Raw genomic sequence first — 27,689 nt, 5'->3', positions numbered from 1 at the left:
ATTTGAGAACATTTTTATACACTGGTCAGAGTTGATGTCGCCTTATATGTCTGTACAGTGCCCAGCACATTTTGGGGTAGATTTGTGACTTCAGGCACAGTAGCCTCAGTAGGCCCTTCTGAGTCACATTTTCCTCCTTGCTCCTGAGTGAATTATTGACTATTGGCTTTCACCAACAGTGTATTACTACTCCCTTCTTCATATACCTATCTGTTATGATGGCTTGGCTACTCTACTCACTGAGTGGTTATGGGGTGGATGTAAGGCTGTGCCTGTTCCCCACCCACTCCTTGCCCGCTTTCTCCCTCCCTGGAGCAGGTGATCAAGTAACCTTGCTTTTGACTCTGCTTCGTGACCCAAGGACCAGGTATGTGGGGCTTTTTTGGGGGGGGGGAGGGAGGGATTCTTTTTCCCTTGGATGAGCGTATAGTCTGAATCACAATCAACAGTAGGGTGACCAGCTGTCCCAATTTTTATAGGGACAGTCTTGATATTGGGGCTTTGTCTTATATAGGTGCCTGTTACCCCCCTCTCCCCCCCCCCCCACAAATTTTTTTACATGGTGTTCAAACATAAATATATGACCTTCATGTCCATACTCTGCCAGCAGGTTTTATGGAAAAATCCCATTGAGTTGAATGGGAGTTTGGAATGTTGTTTCAGGGCAGACTTCTGGCTCTATGTCTGCAAGACCGTGCTCCGTTTTTCTGGAACCTCCATATGTCTTCATAGTCTGTATAATGTGTGCAGACAGAGGAATGTATTCTTAAGGTGACTCATTAGACTAGAGTGGTACCGTTTATTCCACATGGTTGGACTGATCCCTGGTAATTCCCTATATGGTCAGGGCTGTGTCTGGAATTAAAGTTGTCATTGTTTTCATTATACACTTCTATTTCCATCAGCTTGTCTTATGCAATTTCTCTCTCTACCACCTTCCTTGCTACCGCCCTTCATCTAGCCTTGGTTTCCTGTCTATCCTGTCACACATTTTTGTGCAAAAGCCTTCTCCTTTACAACGGCTTCCCTCTACATCCTTGACTTATCGAGATCTCATCCTGCATTCCTTGCTCTCGCAAAACTCAATGGGTTTGGGTGCTGCTTGGGGATCCAGGACTGGGCCCACTTCAAAATGTAGCTGAAGAAAACATAACATAATTTTTCTTGCCTTTACCTCCAAAGTTCTCTTCCACTATTGTTTTATTATATATCCCTGTAATTGTATTACTTACAGCAGTCTGTAAAGCATTCTGGAATACTGGGCCCAATCCTACTCCCATTGAATGGCAAAATTCCATTGATTTCAGGAGGATCAGGCCCACAGTTTCAATAAAAAGCAAATTGAGAGCTCAATTCTTCAGCCCTTACTCAAGCAAGTTACCACCATTGGGAATAATCCTGCATGTCCCTACTCAATTTTTATATAGACAAAACCCAATGAAGTAAATGTAGATTATACCTGAATAATTGATTTCATTGGCTCTAATCTCACATGTAAAGATTAATTCATGCAAGATGCAGGATCGGGACTCAAAACTGTGTTGTATTTTATGTTGCAAAAAGCTGAAGCTCAACATGCCAGCTCTCCACCGACCAGCATTATTATTGTCATCTGTATTCATATTAGTATTTTCCATATATTTGAATTATAAAAATCACGTAGGATGTTTTTAAGTTATCCAAGTGCAAAAATATTGTCATTGTGCATTCCTGTAACTTCAAAGTGGATGAGTGCTGATTAAAAGGAAGTGTGTGTAATGGGGTAGGTAATGTGTTCCAGAACCTTTTGTAAAGATAATTGTTCTAAACAGTTTTTCTAAAAGAAATCACCAAAAAGCACATTTTTCAAGAAACACGATAACTCAGTACAGCCAAGAAAATAGGAATTCATGGTTAAGCCCAACAAGCTTATGTTTCTTCTTACAATGACTCTGTTCTTAGCGCACATCAGTCTTAACTAAGGCCCTGATTCTGTAAACATGCGTGTGCTTAGCTTTACTGCCTGAGTAGTTCCATTGAAATCAATGGGAGTAATGATACTAAACTAAAGTTAAGCATGTGCATATGTGTTTACAGGACTGGGACGTTAAAATATTCCCGTTTCCTTGCTGTGTTTCATGTTATTTAGGGCTGGTCCACACTAAGCCCCCAGTTCGAATAACGTAGCTGAAGTCGAAGTATCTTAGTTCGAACTTAAAGGTACTTACCGCGGGTCCACATGCGGCAGGCAGGCTCCCCCGTCGACTCCGCCTACTCCTCTCGCAGAGCAGGATTACTGGCGTCGATGGCGAGCACTTCCGGGATCGATTTATCACATCTAGACAAGATTGATAAATCAATCCCAGAAGATCGATTGCTTGCCGCCGAACCAGCGGGTAAGTATAGACGTACCGTTAGATGTTGTATTTTGTACTGTGAATAAATAAGCCTGACTTGTTCTGAAGCCAGGAGACATAATTATAAGATCACACCAGGGCTTTTTACTAGTTTGTCTTGTATAGCTGGCTTGGTGTTTGTGGTGCTCACTATGGGCCCTATCCAACTCCCACTGAAATGAATGGAAATGCTCAGTGGGAGGCTTCAATAGGAGCTGATTCAGAGCCATTGGGCCCAATCTTACTCCCATTACAATTAGTGCTGATAACTCCAATTGATATCAGTGGGAATAGAATTGGGCCCCTTGACAGAATGTCCCACTGCCAGCCCATTTGATAATATGTTCAATTTACCCTTTATTTTCATTATGTGCATTTATAACAACATTCTGTAACTGGAATAAATCTACTTGTACATACTGTTTGTACAGCACACACTTCTTTTGTGTGCCAAGAAGCACATACACATGATGAATTTAACCCTAGAGATTTATCTATACCTGAAATATTTAGCTCTTGCCTTGTAGGTTCCTTGAAAAAGCTTTAATTTGAAAGGAAATCTCTACAAGCACAAAAAGTCCCATAGAGGAAATGCCTCTCAATCACTTTCTATAGGTCTGAGTTATTTTTCATTTTGATACTTGATTTTTAACCATTTCTTAATGCTTTATTTTCACAATACATATCAGCTTAGAGTGAGATGAAGGAGAATAGGGAATATAGGATATGAATAGATATTTCTACAACAAAAGCAACAGTATAGTTGAGCTCAAGCATTCAAAAATCATGAGTCAAGCCCCTCCCCACAGTCATGAGATTAAAAAAGCCCTTATGATTTTAAATCAAATAATACATTTGGGTGGGGTTTGGGTTTTTTGTTTTTTCTTCTTCTAGTTTTGAGGCTTTAGCATGCAGTTTGTTGCCACTTTCAAGCTTTTCTCTGCTACCATGAGAGCTAGAAATTAACATTTTTCCAGATGAAAGCTGAAATTCTTAAATAATCACATGACTCCAGCTGCTGGGGCTTTAAGAAAAACACCAGCTATCATGAGACTCGTGATAAAATTGCAAGAGTTGGCAACACTGCAAAAAGAAGGCCATGCAGAGACATTAGCAGAACAAAATAGATATTACAGAACCTGGCAACTGAAACTGCTTTTACAGTGCTATAGCTTATCTAGTGTCTAACTGAGATGAAGGCTAACAGCCTGAGTCTCAATCCAGACAAAATGTAGGGACTGCTTCTATGCTGGGGGATGAGAGCAGAAAAGGTTAGATCCGTTCCCTTGATACAGAGAATATGTTTGCTGTTTGTTATGAAATTCTGAGGAGCAGCTGGGGATCCAACAAGTTAAAGATTAGTACTGGCTTCCATCTTTTTTCTGTGTGCAGTTCAAGGTGTTTGTCATGATGTATACAGCCTTAAGTAGTGTGTGCCCTGGCTAAGAGATCACTTCTGTCCCTGTGTGATACATCGAAGTTGAGATCAACTGAGGCACTCAAACTGGCTTTCTCTTGGTTCAGCTGGGGAGGGCTAATGGCAGGGTGTTCTTCCTTAGGGGCAGTCTGCTCTGGGATATGCTTTCTCCTCCCTCCCTACTTTGGTCTGACAGAGTCTAGTAACTTTGGCAGTGCACTTAAGGTTCATTTGTTTTACTAGACTTTTGAGAAGGGCATATGGATATGGTGGGAGGGTTTCAATACCCTAGCTGGCTACTGATAATCTCAATAAATGAACTGATTAACTGAAGGTCAGTGTCTCTTTTTTGTAGCCTTTGTATTTTATTATGCACATTTTTAAAAAAAATAAATAAAATGAGAACTTAATATATACATTGTAAATGCTCCTTGGAGTAGTTCCAAATAACAGTCTGTAGGTAACACAAAAAGTAAATTGCACATGGGAATTCTGTGTTCTAGTTAAAAAGATTAATTATACATATTGACACATGTCCAACTTTTTGTTCTGTGTTGGTACCACACCTATTACAACAGGGTCCTGATCTGTTACTGGGGTCTCCAGATGCAATTGTAATACAAATAATGAAGAAGAATGTGTGTGTATATATGTATGTACATATATACGTATACACCCACACTATAAAATATTCTATTGACCAACACTTCTCATTTAACTTAATCATAATGTCATAAGTTTGAAGCTCATATTTCTGTAGACTAGTCATTGGTGCATGTAGTGCTACTATCAGTTGGTTATAATAGGGCTGATATTGATCTGAAAATATTCCTGAAGTGATCCGTGGAGCAAGACTTGTTGAATGAGTGTTATTTACAAATTCATGCCATTGTACAAAAGAAACATATTCCGCCTTTCAAAGAGGAATGATGAAAGGATTCTGATGACTGGATCAGTGTTGCAAATAAGAGAGAGACTGGAAATGCAATACCACGCAAAAAAATTTTTTTAAAACTACATGTAGAAAAAAATTACAGAAGCAAATACAGAAGCAAATGTTGAGGAGTTCTGTGTAATTAAAAACAGTTTAAATTTTTTGAGCGTTGCAAATGATACAAATTGATTTAGGTTTCAAGAGCCATTACTAGTACTCTACTATGGCAGTTCAATATATTCTCTACCCTAGGGCTCTATTCAGCAGAAATGTTATGTAGCCCTTCTGTGTGCACGAGCCTGCTGAATACAGTGAAATGGACTTCTTCATCTTTTCATCCTATTCAGCAGAAATTTGTTTGTCCCGTGGAACTATTTTTTATGACTGCTGGGACTTTTTGCAGAGAGCCAAAAGGGGGCAAAGACTTCACTATAATACCCTCTCAATCTTCTGTGAAACACTGTCTATTCACTGCATACAAAAACTTGTCTCATTCTGCCATAGAAGCTAATTTTATATTTTGTCTGAAGTTAAAGTGGCTTTGAGTTAAAGGAGTGGTAGCACATGGGGAAACAAAATATATAGGATATGCTCACAGTCACTTTGTGCGGGAGCAAACGATGACATCAGGTGACTAAATCATTTGGGATGGAGCCAAGGTGACACTCAGCAAAACACGTGTTGTGGACTTACTTTGAGAAGCAGATAAATATCAGAAGCGTCCTGCCCCTGGCAGACCTGTGTTTGGTGCATTATAACAAAGGATATGAATAACTCCCCATCCCCTGCCCTATTAGATTTTTTTGTTTGGCGGGGCAGATGCATTGGTTGCATGGCATTCTCCCCAACGAATATGGTAAAACTCTGGCCTCTAGGTAGGGTGTGGCCTCTCTCTCCTTCCCTCCCCTCCCCCATATAAAAGAGCAGTGCAGCTTTGAGGCTGAGATTTTCTAAGCCACCTAAAGAATTTAGATGTGGAACTCCCATTGGAATTAATGAAAATTAGGTGTTGAATCTCCTAGGCAGCTTGGAAAATCTCAGAGTTAATGTACAATGTATCCTTTGTATTTCTGTGATTTCTCTCCTCTCCCGCACCAAGGTTGGTGTAACAAGCTGGCAGAGTTTGCCAGAACCACACTACCCTGGCTACTGATCCTGCTAGGAAAGGGTTATGGGGATTCTGCTGACTCATCGAGGCAGGTAACTCATTACCCCACTGTGTATAAAGGAAGTGGGAGGGGCTCTCTGGAGACAGAAGCTCTAGGGTTTGGGCTGAGCAGCACCGAGGAAGGAAATGTAGGAGCAGCCAAGTTTGGGGAGAAGATCTGAGCTGAACTTTATCTTCTAGTTGATTTCTTTTTTAAGGCCAAACCCCTGGAAGTAGGTGATTCTGGACTGTACGTACTGTGTTTGTTGAGCACGTTTGGAAAGGCACTTGAATAGTCTAGGTATTTCTCCCATCCAAGCAATGCCAAACACGCTCTTACCCAGACTTGTGATACTGCCACTTCTGATTAACAAAATGCTGTTCCTCCTATATCCTTTCTTGTTGCTGGTGTTCTCTACAATCATGCCATTTCACAAGAGGCTAACTTTGGATAATCAGCCTCAAGTGGAACTGTTGTTAAAGAAAAGCCATAACTGCCATTAGTTGATCCAATAGCTAAGTCTTGAAGGAGGTATTCTCTTAACAATAAAAGACATGACAGTTGAACCAGACTCTTTGTTGTATGCTGGGCTATATCTTTCCATTGATCAATGTGCAAAACTCCATTTTGGAATTGGGGAGGAAGTCTGCAGCAAAATCCAATGACAAGATATTGCAAGTTTTAGCAGGTGTATTCCCTTTTTCTTCACCCTTGAGAGGAACATACAGGAGTTCAAAGAATAATGGAAATTGAGATATACATAGCACATAGGCATATTTCCACTTAATACATTAGAGAAGCTGTTCAAGAATAATTTATCCTTCATCCCTGTAAAAAATATGAGCCCTTCAAAGCTAGTTAGGTTAGAGAGACCTGGGGTGATTTGCTGAGTAAAGTGCCTTTACTGCACATACCAAATCTTTAGTTTCCACAGATTGTGTCATTTGCTCATCTAGAAGGGTTTGTTGCTTTAAACAAATTCTCCGCTACCTTTTGGATGCATGTCTTCAAACTCTGCTTAACCAAGATTACTGAAATGTGCTCTTTTAGAAGGAAGCAACTTGAGGAGGAAGAATATTTTCTTTATGTAACTTGAGGGAAAATGCCTGACCTACCTGTCTGTCTCTCTCTCTTTTCTTCTATGAAAAGTTTAAAATAGGGGGCCAGAGATTTTGAATGTATAGAGTAAAATTTTCAAAAGAGCCCAAGTCCCATTTTCAAAATGGACTTAAGTACCCAAGTCTCACTAAAAGTCTATGGGACTTGGATAAAATTTTAAAAGCATCTAAATGATTTATAAGCTTTAGCTCCATTTTAAGAAGTGACTTAGTAACCTAGAAGGCTACCTCCCATTGACTTTCAGTGAAGCTTGGGCTCCTAAGTGCCTAAGGCTGGGGTAGGCAACCTTTCACAAGTGGTGCGCCGAGTCTTCATTTATTCACTCTGATTTAAGGTTTCGCGTGCCAGTAATACATTTTAACATTTTTAGAAGGTCTCTTTCTATAAGTCTATATTATATAACTAAACTACTGTATGTAAAGTAAACAAGGTTTTCAAAATGTTTAAGAAGCGTCATTTAAAATTAAATTAAAATGCTGATCTTACGCCACCAGCCTGCTCAGCTCGCTGCCAGCCTGGGGTTCTGTTCACCTAGGCCGGCAGTGGGCTGAGTAGGGCCTGCGGCCGGGACCCGAGACCTGGGGGTGGGTGTTTCAGGGGTCAGGGCAGAAGGCTGGGGGTGTGTTGGGGTGTGGGGGGTTCAGGGCAGAGGGATGGGGCTGTGGGGGTGCAGGGCAGAAGGTGGGGTGTGTGTTGGGGTGTGGGGGGTGCAGGGCAGAGGGCTGGGGGCATGGGGGTGCAGGGCAGAAGGCTGGGGGTGTGGGGGGTTCAGGGCAGAGGGCTGGGGGTGTGTGGGGGTGCAGGGCAGAAGGCTGCGGCAGGGAGCTGCGTGCCACTCAGAATCGGCTCGCATGCCGTGTTTGGCACGCATGCCGTAGGTTGCCGACCCCTGGCCTAAGGGTATGTCTACCCTAGGAAATTAGGTCGAATTTATAGAAGTCGATCTTTAGAAAACGATTCTATACAGTTGATCATGTATGTCCCCGCTAAGTGCATGAGGTCGAAGGAGTGTGTCCTCAATACCATGGCTAGCATCGACTCACGGTGTGGTGCACTGTGGGTAGCTATCCCACTGTTCCCGCCGCCCATTGGAATTCTGGGTTAAGCTCCCAATGCCTGATGGGGCAAGAACATTGTCGCGGGTGATTTTGGGTACATTTCAACTGTCACATCTCCCTCCGTAAAAGCAATGGCAGACAATCGTTTCGCGCCTTTTTTCTGTGCAGACGCCATACCACAGCAAGCATGGAACCCACTCAACTCGCTGACACCGCTGCTGTTGTGTCCTGGGTGCTGCTGGCAGCAGACGGTGCAGTAGGTCTGCAAACCATCGTCATCCACTGCTTCCGCTGCAACTCTGCTCTCCTGCTGTTATAAATGAGCTCAGTCTCAATTGAGTAAAAGATGACTGAGCTCAGTAGAGTAAATGAGCTCAGTCATCCACTGCTTCTGCTGCAACTCTGCTCTCCTGGTGCCATGAATTCACCTCGCACGTCCTCTCGTCATTCGGTATAAATATCTATTCTCGTGGCATCTGTTGTCATCCACCGCTTCCGCTGCAACTCTGCTTTCCTGCTCTCCTTCAGACGCCATACCACGGCAAGCATGGAGTCTGCTCAGCTCACTGCTACTGTTGTGAGCATTGTATACACCTCGCGCATTATCCTGCAGTATGTGCAGAACCTGCAAAAGCAGGTGAGGAGGTGACAACAGCGCGATCACGATAGTGATGAGGACATGGACACAGATTTCTCTCAAAGCACGGGCCCTGGCAATTTGGACCTCATGGCAGTAATGGGACAGGTTCATGCCATGGAACGCCGATTCTGGGCCCGGGAAACAAGCACAGACTGGTGGGATCACATAGTGTTGCAGTTTCAAGGAACTTCGTCACTTGCTTTCCCCTGCCCTGAAGCACAAGAATACGAAGATGAGAGCAGCCCTCACAGTTCACAAGCGAGTGGCCATAGCCCTCTGGAAGCTTGCAACGCCAGACAGCTACCGGTTAGTTGGGAATCAATTTGGAGTGAGTAAATCTACTGTGGGGGCTGCTGTGATCTAAGTAGCCAATGCAATCACTGAGCTGCTGCTATCAAGGGTAGTGACTCTGGGAAATGTGCAGGTCATAGTGAATGGCTTTGCTGCAATGGGATTCCCTAACTGTGGTGGGGCAATAGACGGAACACATATCCCTATCTTGGGACCGGACCACCTTGGCAGCCAGTACATAAGGGGTACTTATCAATGGCGCTGCAAGCACTGGTGGATCACAAGGGACGTTTCACCAACATCAACATGGGATGGCCGGGAAAGGTACATGACGCTCGCATCTTCAGGAACTCTGGTCTGTTTGAACAGCTGCAGGAAGGGACTTACTTCCCAGACCAGAAAATAACTGTTGAGGATGTTGAAATGCCTATAGTTATCCTTGGGGACCCAGCCTACCCCTTAATGCCATACACACTCTGGACAGTAGTAAGGAGCTGTTCAACTATAGGCTGAGCAAGTGCAGAATGGTGGTAGAATGTGCATTTGGATATTTAAAAGCTTGCCGGTGCAGTTTACTGACTTGGTTAGACCTCAGCGAAACCAATATTCCAATTGTTATTGCTGCTTGCTGTGTGCTCCACAGTATCTGAGAGAGTAAGGGGGAGACATTTATGGCGGGGTGAGAAGTTGAGGCAAATCGCCTGGCCATTGATTAAGCGCAGCCAGATACCAGGGCGATTAGAAGAGCACAGCAGGGCACGCTGCGCATCAGAGAAGCTTTGAAAACCAGTTTCATGACTGGCCAGGCTATGGTGCGATAGTTCTGTTTGTTTCTCCTTGATGAAAACCCACCCCCTTGGTTCACTCTACTTCCCTGTAAGCCAATCGCCCACCCCCCTTCAATCACTGCTTGCAGAGGCAATAAAGTCATTATTGTTTCAAAATCACGCATTCTTTATTAATTCATCACACAAATAGGGGGATAACTGCCAAGGTAGCCTGGGAGGGGTGAGGGAGGAGGGAAGCACCGGGCAGGGTGGTGGATGAGAGGAGGAGGGAAGGCAAGGCCACACTGCCATTCAAAACTTATTGAATGCCAGCCTTCTGTTGCTTGGGCAGTCCTCTGGGTTGGAGCGTTCTTGGGTGTCTGGGTGAGGAGGCTATTGAATGTGGGGAGGAGGGCGGGCGGTTACACAGGGGCTGCAGTGGTGGTCTGTGCTCCTGCTGCCCTTACTGCAGCTCCACCAGACGCCGGAGCATATCAGTCTGATCCCCCAGTAACCACAGGATTGCATCCTGCCTCCTCTCATCTTGCTCCCACCACCTCTCATCTCACTTGTCCCTCCTGTCCTCGCGTTCATTTTCTGCTTTCCTGGACTCTGACATTGTTTGCCTCCATGCATTCTGCTGAGCTCTTTCACTGCGGGAGGACTGCATGAGCTCAGAGAACATTTCATCGCGAGCGCGGTTTTTTCGCCTTCTTATCTGTGCTAGCCTCTGGGACGGAGATGATAGGGGGAATGTTGAAACATTTGCAGCTGTGGGAGGAAAAAAAGGGAGAGTAGTATATAAAAAGACACATTTTAGAGAACAATGGGTAGACCCTTTCATGGTGAACCAAGCTGTTAACATTACATAGCACATGTGCTTTCGGTACAAGGTCGCATGTTGTCTCTTATATTCAGGGCCTGCCGGTTTGGTGTGTGAGATCACACACGCAGGGCCGGGCAACAGAATTTGGCTTGCAGGCAGCCATGGTAAGCCACAGTCTTTCGGCTTCTTCAACCTTCATAACATGTGGGAATGGTTTCAAACAGCACTGCCCTCCTTTCCCATACCAAGCACCCGTTGGGTTGGCCATTTAAAAGGAGGGGCTGTACTAGCCGCGAATGCATCCCAAGTCTTCAGGGCAAATTAATCATTAAACACACTTGCTTTTAAACCATGCATTATATGTACAAAGGTACACTCACCAGAGGTGCCTTCGCCGGCTTCATGGTCCGTGAGCTCACCTTGGGGGCGTTGGGAGGGTATTGGCTCCAGGGTGATAACCAGTTCCTGGCTGTCGGGGAGAATAGTTTCTCCGCTTGTGTGCTGTGCGCTATCCTCATCCTCCTCCACCTCCTCATCTTCCTTGTCCCCAAAATCCTCATCCCTGTTGCATGAGACTCCTCCCTTGCAGGTCTGCATGGACAGGGGTAGAGTAGTGGTAGCCCCCAGAACTTCATGCAGCTCATCATAGAAGCGGCATGTCTGGGGCTCTGGCCCAGAGCGGCCGTCTGCCTCTTTGTTTTTTTTGGTAGGCTTGCCTGAGCTCCTTAATTTTCATGCGGCACTGCTGCGGGTCCCTGTTGTAGCCTCTGTCCATCATACCCTTGGAGATTTTTTTCAAATATTTTGGCATTTCATCTTTTGGAATGGAGTTCTGAAAGCACGGATTCATCTCCCCAAACAGCGATCAGATCCAGTACCTCCCATTCGGTCCATGCTGGAGCTCTTTTGTGATTCTGGGACTGCATGGTCACCTGTGCTGATGAGCTCACCTACCATCTAAAAATCAGGCCTGTTTAAGGTGCATTGAGTTAGGCACTCAAACTCACTAGTCATTTTTGAAAATGTTCTTTGAGACTAAAGGTCATGAGTAGGATTTTTAAAGGCACACATGACTGGCTTAATTCTGCATCTACTGAAATCAATGGGAATTTTACCATTCAATCTAATAGGCACAACATTAGGTCAATGCTGAGTGCTTTTGAAAATCACACTGCACTGCTTTAAATCTAACAAACAAAAAACAATAGCTGATGGGATTATACTTTATGCTGACATAACAGTGGTAAATCAGGGGTTGATACACTCTTAGGACCTGACTGAGAAGCTCTGCACAGGTGCTGTCCTTTGAACGGACATTCCTTCTGCACATCTATGTTCATTGGGAAGGTGGAAGTCATAGATCTCAAAGTACTTCTCCATGAGTAAGGGGTAACTCCACTGGCTTGACCAACCTTTCCCAAACATCCAGGGCCATCCGTGAGATCTTGAGTGCAGCATCCTTGCAGTGTTTGCTATATACATTACATTATACATACGTTACATTAATAGGGCCTAAATCTTTACTGCCTTGCACCTTGTGTGGTCATTTACACTTGTATAAAAGTGAGTCCAAAGAGGGTGTGAAATACGACCAGAACAGAAATATTAAAAGTTTATCCCTCCTGGTGTAAATAAATGCACATGTTGCAGTGGAGAATCAAACTTCCAATATCCAACTGATTGCTTTGTAAGGGGCTGTGGGGTACCTGATACGTGAAAGGTGCTATATACATTCTATATTTAGAGCGAGAATGCATTGGGGGAAGAATGGTGCAGACTTTTCTTCCCACTCCACAAGTTAGGAATGACTGCGTTGTGTGTGATTTTTTTTCTCTTTCTTTCAGGGATGAGTGAAATAACTCGTTACCTGTCCACGGTCACGCCTAGCAAGAGAAAAATATATTGTTTATTCTGTTTGCTGCAAGTTCTGTATTATACTTGTATCACTTCAGCTCTTTTTCATAAAAGCAGCATGGCAGCACTGCTGCTGAGATTTGCAAATGGGCCAAGAGTTTGTTTTTAATATACTTTTCTTGTATAGAGTGCCTGTGTTTTTTTCCAAAGCCGTTTTACCTGTGGGCACAGTGGCTTAGTGGAGACTTTGAGTGACTTTCCAAGGACTAAAGCACCTGCGAGGAGGAAGGAGAACTGCCAGTGGGTGAAAGTTAACAGGAAGCTGTGTGATGAATCTACTGAGTAGGCATAGGTCAGCACAGGGCAGGATGGGGAAGCAGACAATAAACTTAATTTGCTGCTGCTCTTCTTTGCCTGCTCTGGAGGGATGTAGGTTGGGAGAATGGGAGGTTCTATGTCAGTTGAGAGGCAGTTGATGAGGAGTGTGTGTGTGTGTCTGGGCGTCTTGGGAGGAACGTGGTAGTTGGAGGCAGCGAAGATTGGAACCCATCAGGGGCTAGAGTCTTTGGGCTGACTAGCTGAAGAGCCTTAAGTGCTTGCTGGAGCCATTCTGCACCTGGTGTGCTGCCAAAGGTCGGTGCTGCATGGCACTTGAACAACCACAAGGGAGTATGAAGGTGCTAGGTAAAACATGTGAGGGAAGCAGCAGCAGGGAAGCAAAGGTGCGATGAAGAAAGGAAGAGCGATGTTGAGCAACTGTTCCCCCTTTTTAAGGTGGCCATGTTCCAATTATCCCTAGAACCCAATGTCAATTTGTGAAGAGGGGCTTTTGCAGGCTCACAGCAGAGGGAACCTATAGTTAAGCCAGTGCAGTGGTTATCAACCTATTTACCATTGTGGGCTGCATCCAATACGACCTGTATGGCCCTGAGGATGTCACATGGGCCGCTGCTATGTGCTGATTGGGCCGCAGATTGAGAATCACTGAGTCAGTGAGTCCCTTCACAAGGATCACCAGTTTGTGGCTCACTTCTGTACATGTTTGACATGTGGGTACTAGAAGGAACTATATTGCAAAAAGAGGGATGGGGGCATTTTCAAAGGTACATATGGGAATTAGGCACTGTCAATGGCAGTGGGGTGGGGTGACCAGACAGCAAGTGTGAAAAATCGGGACAGGGAGTGGGAGGTAATAGGAGCCAATATAAGAAAAAGACCCCAAAATCAGGACTGTCCCTATAAAATCGGGACATCTGGTCACCCTACAGTGGGGTGCCTACCTCTTCTTTATAAATCAGTAATAATTTCTGATAAGGATAAACATTATAATATCATGCAGTGATTCAGGATTAAAACAGGGTTAAAACTGCAACGCCCAGAATAGTAGACTCTAGGCATCCATTACTAGTTATTCTGCATGACTGTCATATCTGACGATGTCATGGCATGTTGTGTGTTCTCTTGTGGCTGTAGAGTTTGATCTGCAAGGAGCAAGGTCATAAACAGATATCACATAGGAATGTGTAGGCTCACATTGAAAACTTGGCATGACATTTAGCTCTTTCTTTGATCACTTTTTTGTATCTGTCTTTCTCAAAGAGTTTACAATGTTTACTGATAGTTGCTCTCCATTCAGGTCTGTCATTAGCTGCATCTTTGAAATTATCAATATTTATGCCACATAAGTTGAGATTCTGCTTTTAAGGGTGTTGTTGAAGTGTTTACGTTGTCCACCCTTCCTGTGCTTTCTGAGTTCACCATAGAGGACTTTTTTCAGCGAGTTCATAATCATCCAATCTGATAACATGACCTGTTCACCTAAGCAGAGCTTTGATAATAATTACCTAGATGCTGGTTGTTTTTGCTTTTTCAAGGAAGTTGATGTTTGACGCTTTGTCTTGCCAGTAGACCTTCAGACTAGAGCAAAGACAATACATTAAAATTTTCAAGTTGTTTGATATCTGTGGTAAACTCTCTATGTTTCACACCTGTATAAAAGGGATGCTGTCACTGCTGCATTGTATATCATCGGTTTTGTTGACAGTTTGATGGTATGCTGGTTGAGTATCCCATGGCAAACTTCTGAAGACCTCACTTGCCTTTCATATTCTGTTTGATATTACTTGAGATGGTACTGCCAAGGTAGTTAAAGGGACTGATGTTCTTTAGGTTTGTACCATTGATGGTGATGTTTGGCTCAGTGGTGGTAGTGGATGGGTCTGGCTGGAAGGGGACTTCAGTTTTTTTTCCAGGCTGTTGGTGAGTCCAACCTGTTTAGTTGCTGCTGAGAACCTATCAAGGGTAAGCTGTAGGTCACTTTTACTATATCTAAGCATTTGTACACTGTGCTGCACCGTAGACTACAGAGGTGTGAACTGCATACCAAAACGTACTCTAACTGTCTCCTGGGGATGCTACTGTTTGAAAGAGGACTCTGGTAATATGAACTAGGTACCTTTTTAGTTCAAACTAGTAGCATCCACATAGGGCAGTTAGTCCATTTTGGTGCACTGTGCAATTCACACACCCATAGTCTGCACTGCAGCATAATGTAGACATACTCTTACTACAGCACAGCCATCTGCAGAAAGGGCTTCACATGTGAGTTCCTCAAGGACTTTTGTCTGTGTAGAAAGCTTTTGGAGATTGAAGAGTTTTCCATCAGTTCTGTACTTTATATAGATGCTCTTCTGAAAGTTGACAATTGTGTAATTCAGAATGGCTGTTAAGAAGAGACCAAAGAGGACTGGTGTCAGCATGTAGATTTGTTTTGAGAAGCCACCATTTGAGAGTACTTGACCAGCCATGTCTTCATGGAATTGACGTATGATATTAACAAATTATGTGGGACAGCCAAACTTTTATAGAATTTTTCAGAGGCCATTTCTGCTCAAAGTGTCAAACATTAGTTACACAAAAGACAAGAGAATACAGCTGGAGACATGTAGCCACTATATACTTAATTTTGCACATATGCACGCAAAACTTTCAGTGACAGACATATTACATTTACTGCACATAGTCGTGTGCCATGACACTTTTAGCAAGACTTGCATCAACACACTTGCATGCCTGAAGTGGTCCAAAATGGTGTCCTCCATGCAACATGACCTTGCATGTACGGTATGTGTAAGGTCATGTTGTGCGGAGGACGCCACTTTGTTCTACAAAATGGTGTTCCTCATGGCAGCCAGATGGAATCATCCTGCAGGCTGCCTGTTGAACAATGCACGGCTGAGTGGGCATGCATAGATGGCATGCCACTGATCGCACATTATTGTTATTGTATACTTAAAATATATAATCTGTATGCAAAAGTACACATCAAGGCTCTATGAACCTGAACTTCACTGTGAGAAAAGGAAGAGCTCATGTGCAAGACCTCTGGGAGCACTGTTCCTATAGAAGCCAGGAGCAATGATAATACCTCCAAGGGTGGGAAACAGTGTGCTTACCTATGGGATATGCAACACTTGATGGGACAGCATTTGCTTCTCTCAGTGCTACAATACATCAATTAGCTGGTGCTCAGGAGGAGCAGAGCTATAACTATTCCCCACCAGGCTTAGGCATACCTCTGTGGAGTGCCGCCAGTAGTGCTGGCTAGTCTCCCTTCCCCCTTGCACTTCCTAGCCCAGGGGTAGGCAACCTACGGCACGTGTGCCGAAGGCGGCACATGAGCTGATTTTCAGTGGCACTCACACTGCCCGGGTCCTGGCCACCTGTCCGGGGGGGCTCTGCATTTTAATTTGATTTTAAATGAAGCTTCTTAAACATCTTAAAAACCTTATTTACTTTACATACAATAGTTTAGTTTTATATTATAGACTTCTAGAAAGAGACCTTCTAAAAACATTAAAATGTATTACTGGCACGCAAAACCTTAAATCAGAGTGAATAAATGAAGACTCGGCACACCACTTCTGAAAGGTTGCCGACCCCTGCTAGCCAAATTATGGCTACCCTCTGTACAAGAACACAGATGGAATGGGGCTCACTGTGACTCTTTTCCCTCTAGTAACAGCCATTATACATCCATAATTTGGTCACCAAGATGTCATCATGCTGGAGTACATTCCATAAAGCTTTTAAAGATTTTACAGATAGCAATAGAAAATTATTGCTGAAATATGTTTGACAGATTAATATATTTTACACAATTGCCTATAAAACATATAGAACGGTATCAATAGATGAATAGCAATGAACTTCATTATGATTAGTACTTTATATTGATGTTTCCTGGATATTTTAATCTGTGACCCATCATTGCATTGTGAACATATAAGCCAAAACTTTCAAACTATTTTCCTATAGTCATCTCATCGGTGTGGTAGGGATAAAATAATAACTCCTTGCAGGTCATTTTCTCTCATCAGTTTTACACTAGTATAACAATTGATTTCAATGGAGTTACTTCTGATTTACAAAGATTTTAGACCCCTATCTTGTAAATATTTACTCATAAGAGTAACTTTAAATTTGTGAATAGACTCATTCAGGTCAATAGGATTCCCTGCATGCATAACCCAAAGTTACTCATGTGGTTTTAGGGTCTGAGCTTTACTAGATATAACCAGCACCTTTACTTTTGCTGGGCCATGATCTTGCAAATACTTGTGCACATATGTAACTGTGCTTCTAAGATAGTTCCATTAACTCACATTCATTAAGTGTTCCATGTGCATAAGTGTTTGCACAGGATTGGTTTCTTAGTTCTTATTCTTCTGAGTAAGGGCTGTAAAACCAAGTCCATATGTGATAAAGTAGTTGGACTTTACCATTTACCCTGACCTTTTAGGTCACCAACTAGTTATTTATCATGAAATCTAATAAATTCTGTTATAAGTTGAATTTAAGAAAAAGTAGTTAGAGAAATCAGCAGGTACACCTCTACCCCGATATAACGCTGTCCTCGGGAGCCAAAAAATCTTACCGCGTTATAGGTGAAACCACTTTATATTGAACTTGCTTTGATCCGCCGGAGTGTGCAGACCTGCACCCCCGGAGCACTGCTTTACTGCGTTATATCCGAATTCGTGTTATATGGGGTCGCGTTATATCGGGGTAGAGGTGTCGTTGAAGCCTAACTATTTAGATTGTTTAAATAAGATTTTATGAGGCCTAATATTTATTAATATAATATTTTCATTTAAAAACCCATGATATAACAAAAAAGCAACCGCCATCATATACACACTACTAAAACATTGTATTTATTTGGATTTAAACTTTTCCATGCAATGTTTGCAATCCAAACACAGAAACAGTGCTCTAGTGAAAGAGCACCAGAAAGTAAAACTGACTAGTCTGTTTTCATTGTTCAAGCCAAATGTTCAAAAAAGTGAACAAATGGTGAAAAGTAAATTAGATTTTTTTTTAATTTGGTCAATTTCAATATGGAATATGTTGATAGTAACACAAATAAGGACTTTTAAAATAAACACATATCATGATTCTAGTGTTTCCAATAGCTAAAGTTGAAACAAGCTTTTAATTTTATGTCTGCTTAAGATACCTCATTTGTAATTGTGCCAAACCAAGAACAAGCCACCTTGAATTTCACAGACATGACCTTATGTCAGGGTGGGTAGGATAGAATATTTCTGGAAAGTCTAATGGAAATTGGCAAGATTTTTCTTTTCTTAACATCTTAGATACTTTAGGTTTGATTTAGTAGGTTTGTCTTGGTAAGTATTGGTGTTTTTATTTGGGGAGAAATATTTCTATAGTTGTTAAAAGTTTTATGTCTAAGCACAGCTGGGGCACTGTGGTGTTCTGCCAGTATCCGTATGGTAGGTTGGTATCAGTAAGATTGCAGCTTGAAATCACGATAAGAATGAGAGTCTGAACACTTAATTAGGTATGTTCTTAATTTTGAGAGTCCGAGATAAAATTAACCTGAGCTTTGTTTGTTATTTTTATATCACTAAGGCTTGTCCACACACAGAAGTTGCACTGGTTTGACTAAAGAAGTGATGTTGCACTGATTTAGTTAAACTGGTGCAGCTCTGGTTATGATCTCTCTTACATTAATTTAGGCTTTGTCTACACTAACACTTTTGTCAGCAAAACTTTTGTCGGTCAGGGGTGTGGAAAATAACACCCCCGACTGACATAAGTTTCACTGACAAAAGCGCAGGTGTGGACAGTCTCCCGCCAATGTAGCTACTACCGCTCATTGGGGGTGGTTTAATTATGCCAGTGGGAGAGCTCTCTCCTGCTAGTATAGAGCAGCTATACAGGAAACCTTATAGCAGCGGTACAGTAGTGTAGACATAACCTTAGACTTGTCATTGTTATTTAACAAGCTGGGGCTTGTCTACAATTCAAATGCTACAGAGTGCAGCTGCACCTCTATAGCGCTTCAGTGGAGACACTACACTTGGACCACAGCTCAAAGAGGGGAGAAGTTCTCCCATCATCCTGGGTAATCCATCTCCCCAAGAGATAGAAGCTAGGTTGATCAAAGAATTCTTCCATCGACCTACTCCTCTCTCTATATGGAGATTTAGGTTGGCTTAACTATGTCACTCCGGGGCGTGGATTTTCTTGTGGAGATCATCCCTAAGTTTCTATACACACAGTCACATAAATCACTGCATCATTTCACCTTTAGTTAAACCAGAGCAACCCTGTGCATAGGATAAGTTTCTGGCTGTTGTCAAGGTGATGATACACAGGCAGAGCAGAAGGTTGGTTGGGTCATGGTTACTGTGCATTTCCATACACTCCAATTTTTATTTATTTATTTTTTTAAATACATTGGAACTTTAGCCTCAACCTTCCAAGTTAGGTTGTGTGTGTTTGGAGAAGACCACCTGATTTTCAAAGCCTCCCTCACCCCAGTGACAGCAACTTTTTAAACCTTAACTCCCGCTTAACAATAGTGTGTGTGTTAACAAGATATGTAAGAAACCAGTTTCTAGCCTGTTTAAATTGAACAAGATAAAAAATGACCTTGTGGCCTTCATTGGCTGGCAGGTAGCTAAATATCTTGGAGCAAGAATGCAGGAAAGCAGAGAGAAGAGGAAAGGGAAGAAAGCGAGTGAAGCAAAGGCAGAAGAATCCAAGTGAGTGTAGGGGAAAGGTAAGGAGAGAGGGAAGGGGAAAGAGGACAGGATGAAAGCCCGTGTCTGCGTGAGAGAAAAACTTGCCTCCTTCCCACCCTGTGTTGCTTTGGGACGATCTAATACTCCCCGCCCCTTGCCCCCAGGTCCAGGCCGGGCAAGAGCAGCCCCGCAGCCGCGGTGAGGGAGGCACCAGCAGCACTTGCCTTGCCCCGCAGCCCCACGCTTGCTTGACATCCGGGGAGCCCGTGGCCCTGGCACCCAGAGGCAGCGGGACGCGGGGTAGAGCCCGCCCCGGCCGCCCCACGCCCGGGAGTTCGCGCTGCCCTCTCTCTCCACCACTTACTTTGTTGTTCTCTCGCCCACCGCGGCGGCCGCGCGGCGCATGCGCCAGGCGAGGAGATTTCAGTCCCTTTTCCTCGCCCCCCCCCTCCTTGCTCCATCCGGGCACCTCCGAATTAGCATTGACAGCCGTGGCACAACTTTTCCCGAGGCAAAGTGAAATCAAGGCGCGCACTCTGAGAAAATATAGTCCCTGCCGTTTTAAGTCCCCCTCGTCCCCACCGGAGGGGCGGGCGGGCTGCGGGAGGCGGTTACTCGGCTCCTGGGCGGAGCGGGGGCCGCCTGGGGCCCCGGTCGCAGCGTTGGCGGGGGGGCTGGGGCGGAGTCCCCCCCCTAGTTTGGCGGAAAGTGAGTGATGAGTCTGTGTCCCTAGCAAAGAGGCAAAGAACTTGCTGTGCAGCCTGAGTAGTTGTTTCTTTCGATTGTTGTTGTGGCTTTTTTTTTAAATTGCTCTGCTCGGGGTGGGCTGGTCTGAGGGGGGGTTGGTTTGTGGCTGCGGAGAAAAAACCAAACCCCCCCTCCCCGAGAGCCGACGGAACAAAAACAAAAGAAACTTCGCCGGGCTCCGAAAGTGGCAGCAAAGTGCCGGGCAAGTTGCAGGGATGGAGCTACAGAGCTTGCAAGAGGCGTTAAAAGTGGAAATCCAGTGTCACCAGGTAACGCCGCGAGCCCGCGCGGCTGGCCCCGGGGTGCGCGAGCGGGCGGCTGGGGGGGGGCGGGGGACCCGCAGGGAGCCAGCCTTGCATGCTGAGCGAGGAGCGTTTGCTTCTTGTCGCAGGGTCTATCGATCAGGGGAGGGGGGCTGGGAGTGAGAGTGAAGAGGGGGGAGGCTGGAGCTGAGCCTGGGGGAGCCGGCGAGAGCCCCCCCCCGGATCCCCCTTGGAATATCGAACACTTTGCAAAAGTAGTTTGGGAGACTGTTCGGCTGAGTTGTGTGTGTGTGTTGTGGAGAATCGGAGTTAACATTGCGGTTGGTGCTTGTGTGTGTTGGAGAGATTAGGACGAGACTTGAATATTTATGAGCTTTGCTTGAAACTGACTCGCAGTGTTTACTTGCCTCTTTGTTCCTTACCCCCCTCCTTCCCCCCCCCCACACATTTTTTTTTAAATCCATTAAACTTGAAACAGTTTCTAATTCCTCCTTTTTTGGGGTGATTTTTTTATAGAAACTAGTTGCACAGATGAAGCAAGATCCACAGGTAAATGCAGATCCTTTTTTTCCTCTTCTTCAGTATTTTATCCCTGCTGTAATAAGCGCAGTTGTGCCGGGACAGCAGGATGAGAAACTTTATCAGTAAGAGATCTCATTTTGTAGTCTTCACTGAGCTTTTTGACTAAAGAGGGTGTTTATGTGTGTGTGCATGCTTTTGTACGGCGTTGATGAAACGGTTTTGCCTTTAAACAATGTCTAATCTCAAGTTTATTCATGACAGGGTTAGTTTACACTTTGCCTTTAATATGCATTTTATTGCCATTTTTGCAGAACGGTGATCTTAAGAAACAAATCCATGAAAGGCAATCAAGAATAGCAGCTCTTAATGAAAAACAAGTAAGGACTAGATCGATTCAGTTCTCTTTTTTTCCCTAATGCACTTTCTAAACATCCTAAAAGTGGCTGCGTTAGCTGAAAAATACCGAGAGCAGAGAATAAAACATCCATTTTCCTAAGTGTAAAGTGAGAAAATGTATATTTTCAAAACGAGATCCGTTTCTTAGCTCCCTTGCCTGGGGTGGGGGTTATAATAATATTAAAAAGATAAGCAGTAGTTAAAACGTAAAAAAAAATAATAAAAAAAAATGAGGCGTCCATTTTGAGTTGGTCGACATGTTTTAGGAATATGGAAAAATCTCCTGTCTTGGGCTACTTTGTGCACTTCCATGCAATGTGCTGAGCAAGAGTTGGGAACAAGGAGACTGGAGCCCATGTCGGAGCCATTTCTGGTGTCAATTGCAAAACTGATTTTTATTGATCACTTTTTTTTTTTTTGCACTTGTCTTTCTCTTCCCTTGGTCTGATCTGACGTGTTAGCTTTGGATTTGAGTTCACTTAGGCACTTTCACTTTTTAAAAAATAACCTGTTCCAGTTATAGGAAAATCTGAGGAGGGGAAACAAAACAAAATAGAAACCTTCCTCTCTCTTCCCCCCTCAAAAAAACTTTTATTTTTTGTTTTTGTTTCAAGTGACCCCTGTGTATAGTGCAATGTTTGACACCTCCTCAGCCCCTAATCCTCTTTCAGGATGAAAGAAAGTTCTCTATTGTGAGTTTGTTTGGGTTAGATCAGCTGATGGCGAGGAGCTGTGATTGTTAGGTTTCAGCACCACGATCAGATGCCATTGAACGCTCCGCAGGCCCATGTTTCCCCTGCGCTTTGCAAACGCGGCACACACACACCGACCCACCCCCTTGACCCCCGCTCCTTCCACTTTCAGTACTTCTAATGCTTAAACCAAGCAGCGGCAGCAGCAGCTTGGAAAGCGAGTCCATGATCTGCCGGATTGAGTCCCCGTAGCGAAGAACTTTCACCGTTCCACCCCCCCCATTACATCCCCCCCCCCCCCACACACACACACTCTCTGCAGGATCATGCAGCTTTCCAAAAGCCCCTTTGGCAGCTAGATCCTGCTCCATCACCCCTCTCCTTTCCCCTGGCTGAATCGATCGCGATTCCTTCGGAATGCAGCAGCTCTTTCAGCACCAAAACTTGGAACAGCGCCTTTTTTTTTTCTATCGCAAAACAAAAAATCTTCCACCCTAGGAAAGAAACCTCGGGATTTGTAATATTCCTGGGGGGAAGAGAGGGAATTATTTGTGTGTGTGTGTGCGTGGAGTTGTGGTTAAAGTTGAAAAGTGATCCGTGCATATTTAATACGTGCTCATAGAATGCATGCATAGATGGTGGTGATTATATGCTACCCTTTTCCGCCCAGTTTATTGTAATCAGAATTTGTCAGCACTCTCAATTTGGTAGTGGAAGCTTCCATTTTGTGAAGAAGGGGTGTTGGTTTCTTCCTAACATGGAGAAAAGTCTGCAGAGTTTGAAGGTGGGGGATGGGGCCCCATTCATGCTGAACATTACCATTTTGATTGCTTTGATGCCATTTTTGGAGGGGGAGGGGATAGAATACCCTACTCAGCAGAGCACAAAGATGTTTAATCACTGTATAAAATCAAATCAGATACTTTATTTTTTAAAGCAAATCTGACACTACATGATAGCTAAGGGCTGTTAGTCCTTTTATGCTGTGTAAAACAGCAAGTTGTTGACTCTAATACTACTACACTGAGTAGAGATTTTTTTTAAAACAAGGTAATAGCCTTTACTGCAACAATGCATCTTTATGTGTTCTTTCTTCAATATGGAAATAGTTTTACTGGTTTTAAGTGGTATTTAGAACATACATTTGATCGTTTTTTCTCTATTGTAGCAACTATTTCAAGGCTGTTTAAATTTTTATGATGATAGTAAATGAGAAGCTATTTATTATGTGACATGCTGGAATTTAGATAAGGCAGAGAGAGACATCTGAAAATACAATTTGAACATTCTGATGCAGCTGGGTGTAGAATATTGTTATCAATCTTACACAACATTTTCTTTGAATCCCAAACTAACTAGTAAACAAGGGTTACATGATATCTTTTTAACTCCCACTACTCACCCTATTTTCTAAAAATCCCTGTAAAGTGCAAAGTAATTAAAAATAAAAATCAGAAAACAGTAAATATTGGCCTAGTGATTGAAACTAGTATTTTTCTACAAAAGTGGACAGTATTATATTTCTTCTGCTTATTTTGACGTTCTATGCAACAAGGGCTTATAGATAGGGGCTAGTTGGTGATTTAGCATGCTGTTGCTCCAGACTGCCACCTCTGGAGGCTTGGTTTGAATCTTTCTTAGGTCACAAATGAAATGAGTTTGGAGAGCTCAGCCTTTGACCATGTCACAAAAATATCATGTAACTTTGCAGGTTTTGGTATGATTAGCAATTTCTCCTTAGAAAAAGTCCATCACTGAATTATCAGGTGCTACAGGGTATGATAGAGGTACCTTTAAAATTAGTGTAGTAGGTGTTTGACCAATCATGGATCTGTTATTGATTTCAGCCTCTTGCTTGCATGAGTACAACGCCCCCTCCCTCCTGCTATACATTTAAAGAAACCTTATGTAGCTTGGAGGGACAGAAGTGATTGTTTCAATATATACTTTTGAAAACTGTGGGTTTTTAATTTCTTTTTAAATCAGTTGTAGATTTGTTTAAGCACAGCTGATTTAGAACATGATAATCTTGGTCTTTATTGTGCATGCACTAAATACAAGATATTAAGATTACATTTCAGTTAAAATGCACATGTGGATGATGAAAAAGATAGTAAAATGAATAGATCATTACACTAACTACATCTGTTTACAAATATAACCATGGGGAGTAGTATTTTTCACTGCCCCAGTCATCAGTTTCCCTTCTGAGCCATTGGAATTATTGCAACTTTTACTTTTTTTAAAAATTAAAAATATGAACACAGACAAAGTATCCAGACAGATTCACGCATTTGGGCATGGGCTCAAATGTGCTAAACATAGATTTATGCAAGAAATTAGATTTCAATTTACAACCAAATTAAATTCCTGTACAGTCATCCAATATTTCTCCTACATTGTCAATGTACAGGAATATGGAAATGTACTTTATAATATTTATTTGAAAATGTTGGGAAAATATTAAAGATGTTCTTTGTTTTTTTTTTAGTGTCACTTACATCAATACTTAAATTTACCTCTTGCTCAGAAAGGCAAAGTTAGACTTGTCTTATGTGTGTCTACCTACACATTTTGTACACTATAGTTTTGATGAATTGTAATACCATTTGAGAGTGGGTTACCTCTTCTTTAACGAGATATGATGTGTGAAGACTCCATTAGTTGGTCCAGTGGTTTTACACCTTGAATCCACATCACATGCAGAGCAGCAGTAACATTTTTATCTAAATTGTCAAGCAATAAGCATTTATATGTAAATAAAAGAGTAATCATAAGAACCAGGTTTGTTCTTTAAAAGCATGTTTGAGGTACTTTGCTGCACATATTTTTGTGCATTCTGTTTGGCCATGAAGTCAGTATGCTGTTTTTTTTTTAAGTTACTTCTTAATAATAACACTTAACTGATTAAAAAACAAAATAAAAACCTAAGTCACAAGTTAAACTGTTTCTGACATAAGCATTGGGTGGTAAACCAGATCTTGGAAAATTAACAGTAAGGATGTGTAGACTGCTATATTTTCAACTGTGATGAACTCTGAATTCAAACAGCCTGTCCTGGAGCACAGCAATAAAAATATGTCTTCCTGAAAGACATTATGTATATGCCATTCACTTGTGCATTGCCTCATTTCTTTACCATAATTTACTATCTACATAGAAAATCAACGTTAGTTTCAAAGAGGCTGTCCCAAGGTGGGGTTATTGCTGGTTTGTCTTTTTGTAGTGCATACCTGAAATTAAATCATTGACTATATTTTGCCATTGGTGACCCCTGTCAAAATATCTTCATAGGATGTGTTAGACTTTGTAAAATTAGTGTGCACTTCTTAAGCATGGGGAGTTTGTTGGAGACTCTTTCGTTCAAGATGTCTGCTTTACATATGTTGTGTCTGTCTTTCAGAGGGGTGTTTTTTGGTTTAGTGAAATCCAAGCTGGACTATGCCTGAAAATGGCAGCATTGTTTACACATGTTAAAGGGGAAATTATTGACATTTGCTAAAGCTCAGTATTTCATATGGTTGGGTACTTTCAAAATTGTGGAAATAAAATAGAGGTTACAAGTGTCAATGAAAACAGAGATAAGACCTGAATGGGGTTTCCAAATTAAGTAGAACCAAGGTCAAATTCTGCCGAGAGAGAGAGAGAGAGAGAGAGAACTCTAAATTTATTTTGGTGGCAGTAGTATCCATTTGGATTCATTTGGATCTAAGGGCCATATCCAATGCTCATTGAAGTCAATAGAGATGATTATTTATTTATTTTTATTGAAGTAGCACCTAGGAGCCCTAGTCATGGACCAAGAGCCCACTGTGCTAGGTGCTGTAAAAACAGAACAAAAAGACGGTCTCTGCCCCAGTATTCCCATTGGTTCAGGCTCTAAATTGGTGATGAACCTTGAAGTGGAATTTTAAACTTTCCAATTATGCTTTGAGTCTTTAAATGCAGACACAAGAAGTAATTTAAATGTGGGCTTGACTTTGCAGTCCTTCTGTACACAGAGCTTCTATTGACTTCACTGGGACTTCTGAACAAATGGAAAATCAAGTGAAGTTATTGGATCTAAGTGAAGATTAGTTCTGGGCTGGTAATTTAGAAAGCTATAGTTCCTCATGTTTTGCTACAATCAGCTAGTAATTTATTGGTTGCTTTGCTATCTGAGTAAAAAATGACAAATTTACCATCAGCTCCTTGGAGAGGAAATTTGGGAGTATAGTTTATATAAAGGCAATCCTAGCATTCTTCTTTATGCTTTCAATAAAGTTACATGAGATTAGGTGCCCATATTGGGGGAGGGGAGGAAAGGCTGTAAAAAGCATTTTCACAGAGTTTGAAGCACAACACAAACATACTTGTGGCTTTCTGCTTTGCGTTTGATTTGCCCTTATAAAAACTACTGAAATTGCCAACCCTGAATGTAAACATAGTGCTGAAGGGGATTTTGATCAACATTTGCTTGGTGGCAGTCTGATTGGCAGGTGAAATGTGGTATTATTCTAGCATTTTTCTTTTACTGTACACTATTCTGTACATGTACAGTACTTCACTTGGCAGTGCTAAGGGTTGGAAAGTGAATGTAACGTTCATTCTAACCATTTTAAAGAGTACACTTTGATATTTTAGCCACTTAAAACACCTGCTGTCAGAACAGTACAATTGATTTCAATTAACTTTGAATTTCTTCAATAAGATGACTCTTATAATAACTCCAGTAATCCCATGATGCCTCATTAGAGGAGCTGGCTATGATGATTATCCCTGTGATTTAGCAATTTTTTCCTTCTAATGCCTTTGTCTATTCAGAAAAAGGAATTATAGTAACAATACCTTTTTATTTCACATGTAGTCTTACGCTAAAAGTACTTGCTACCTGTTACATGTTGTAAAATATTTAATTGTACTGCAGCAAGCAGATATTTGTTCTTAAATATTTGATGCTTTGATAGCAAACATATCAGAGAAACTTTTGTTGTATGTGTGGAATGTATTTTGTAGGTATCCTGTGTCACAGAGTTAGAAAGTGTTATGTATGTATGCAGCGCTTATAGGCCACACTCCCCTCTCACTCTTTTCACAGAAGTTTAATTAGTGGTCCAGATCCTCAGCTCATCCAGATCAGTGTGGCTTCAATGGAGCTATGCCAATTTACTCCATTTGAGGATCTGGCCTGTTGACTTCAATGGGAAGTCTGCTTGCGGTGAGAAAGTAGAATATGGTCCTAAGTGTCTCTTTGTAGTATGAGACTAGGGAAATGGGTTTTGTAGGGTAATATGAAATCACATTTCCAGTGGGACAGTGCATCATTCTAAACACTTTTTTGTTCAAGTTGAGGAAGCCATTTCTCATCTCATTCCAGATTTGATTTTTTTCAGTTGAAAGCTACAAAGACGTAGAAAGGCACATTAATATAAAGTTACTTTTAACCTTTTCCTCTATGCTTTCCTCTTTATGGTAAAGATAAAATATACACTGATTATAAAATGATACAGTTCCCCCCCGCCCCCCCACCAAATCTGAGGCATCAACACAGTTTCTAATCAATAGAGTTAAAGGGTAGAAGTTTGCAAATCAATAAGACGAGGCCATGG

At 42.4% G+C, this 27,689-nt stretch overlaps 1 protein-coding gene and 1 long non-coding RNA gene across 14 annotated transcripts in view; one reads left to right on the top strand and one right to left on the bottom strand.

The window, feature by feature from the left end:
• Positions 1-9,912: 9,912 nt before the first annotated feature.
• Positions 9,913-19,966, bottom strand: LOC135981432 (uncharacterized). Of its 2 annotated transcripts, XR_010598452.1 has the most exons (3): positions 19,846-19,966; positions 10,956-15,151; positions 9,913-10,520 (listed from the first exon to the last, which is right to left on the bottom strand). It is a non-coding gene; the product is annotated as an uncharacterized LOC135981432 (long non-coding RNA). The 2 variants fall into 2 exon arrangements; XR_010598451.1 differs by lacking the exon at positions 19,846-19,966 and having other exon boundaries at positions 10,956-19,835.
• A 55-nt stretch (positions 19,967-20,021) lies between these two features.
• Positions 20,022-27,689, top strand: part of PHF21B (PHD finger protein 21B) — a 213,355-nt gene continuing 205,687 nt past the window's right edge. For 5 of the 12 annotated variants that reach the window (XR_006173857.2, XR_010598450.1, XM_042847746.2 and 2 more), the window contains exons 1-3: positions 20,087-20,497; positions 21,008-21,040; positions 21,325-21,390. Coding sequence is in view for 10 of the 12 variants with exons in the window: in XM_042847746.2 (XP_042703680.2) it covers positions 20,444-20,497; positions 21,008-21,040; positions 21,325-21,390 (153 nt within the window). In the remaining 2 variants the exon portion in view is untranslated. Of the gene's footprint in view, positions 20,498-21,007; positions 21,041-21,324; positions 21,391-27,689 lie in introns of those variants that run through there. The other 7 variants (XM_042847800.2, XM_042847651.2, XM_065583897.1 and 4 more) reach the window with 4 other exon arrangements.

This window comes from Chrysemys picta, chromosome 1 (assembly GCF_011386835.1).
Source record: "Chrysemys picta bellii isolate R12L10 chromosome 1, ASM1138683v2, whole genome shotgun sequence".
Taxonomy (NCBI): domain Eukaryota; kingdom Metazoa; phylum Chordata; order Testudines; family Emydidae; genus Chrysemys; species Chrysemys picta.
The sequence above is the reverse complement of the archived record's forward strand: the minus strand, read 5'-3'. Positions and strand labels throughout refer to the sequence as shown.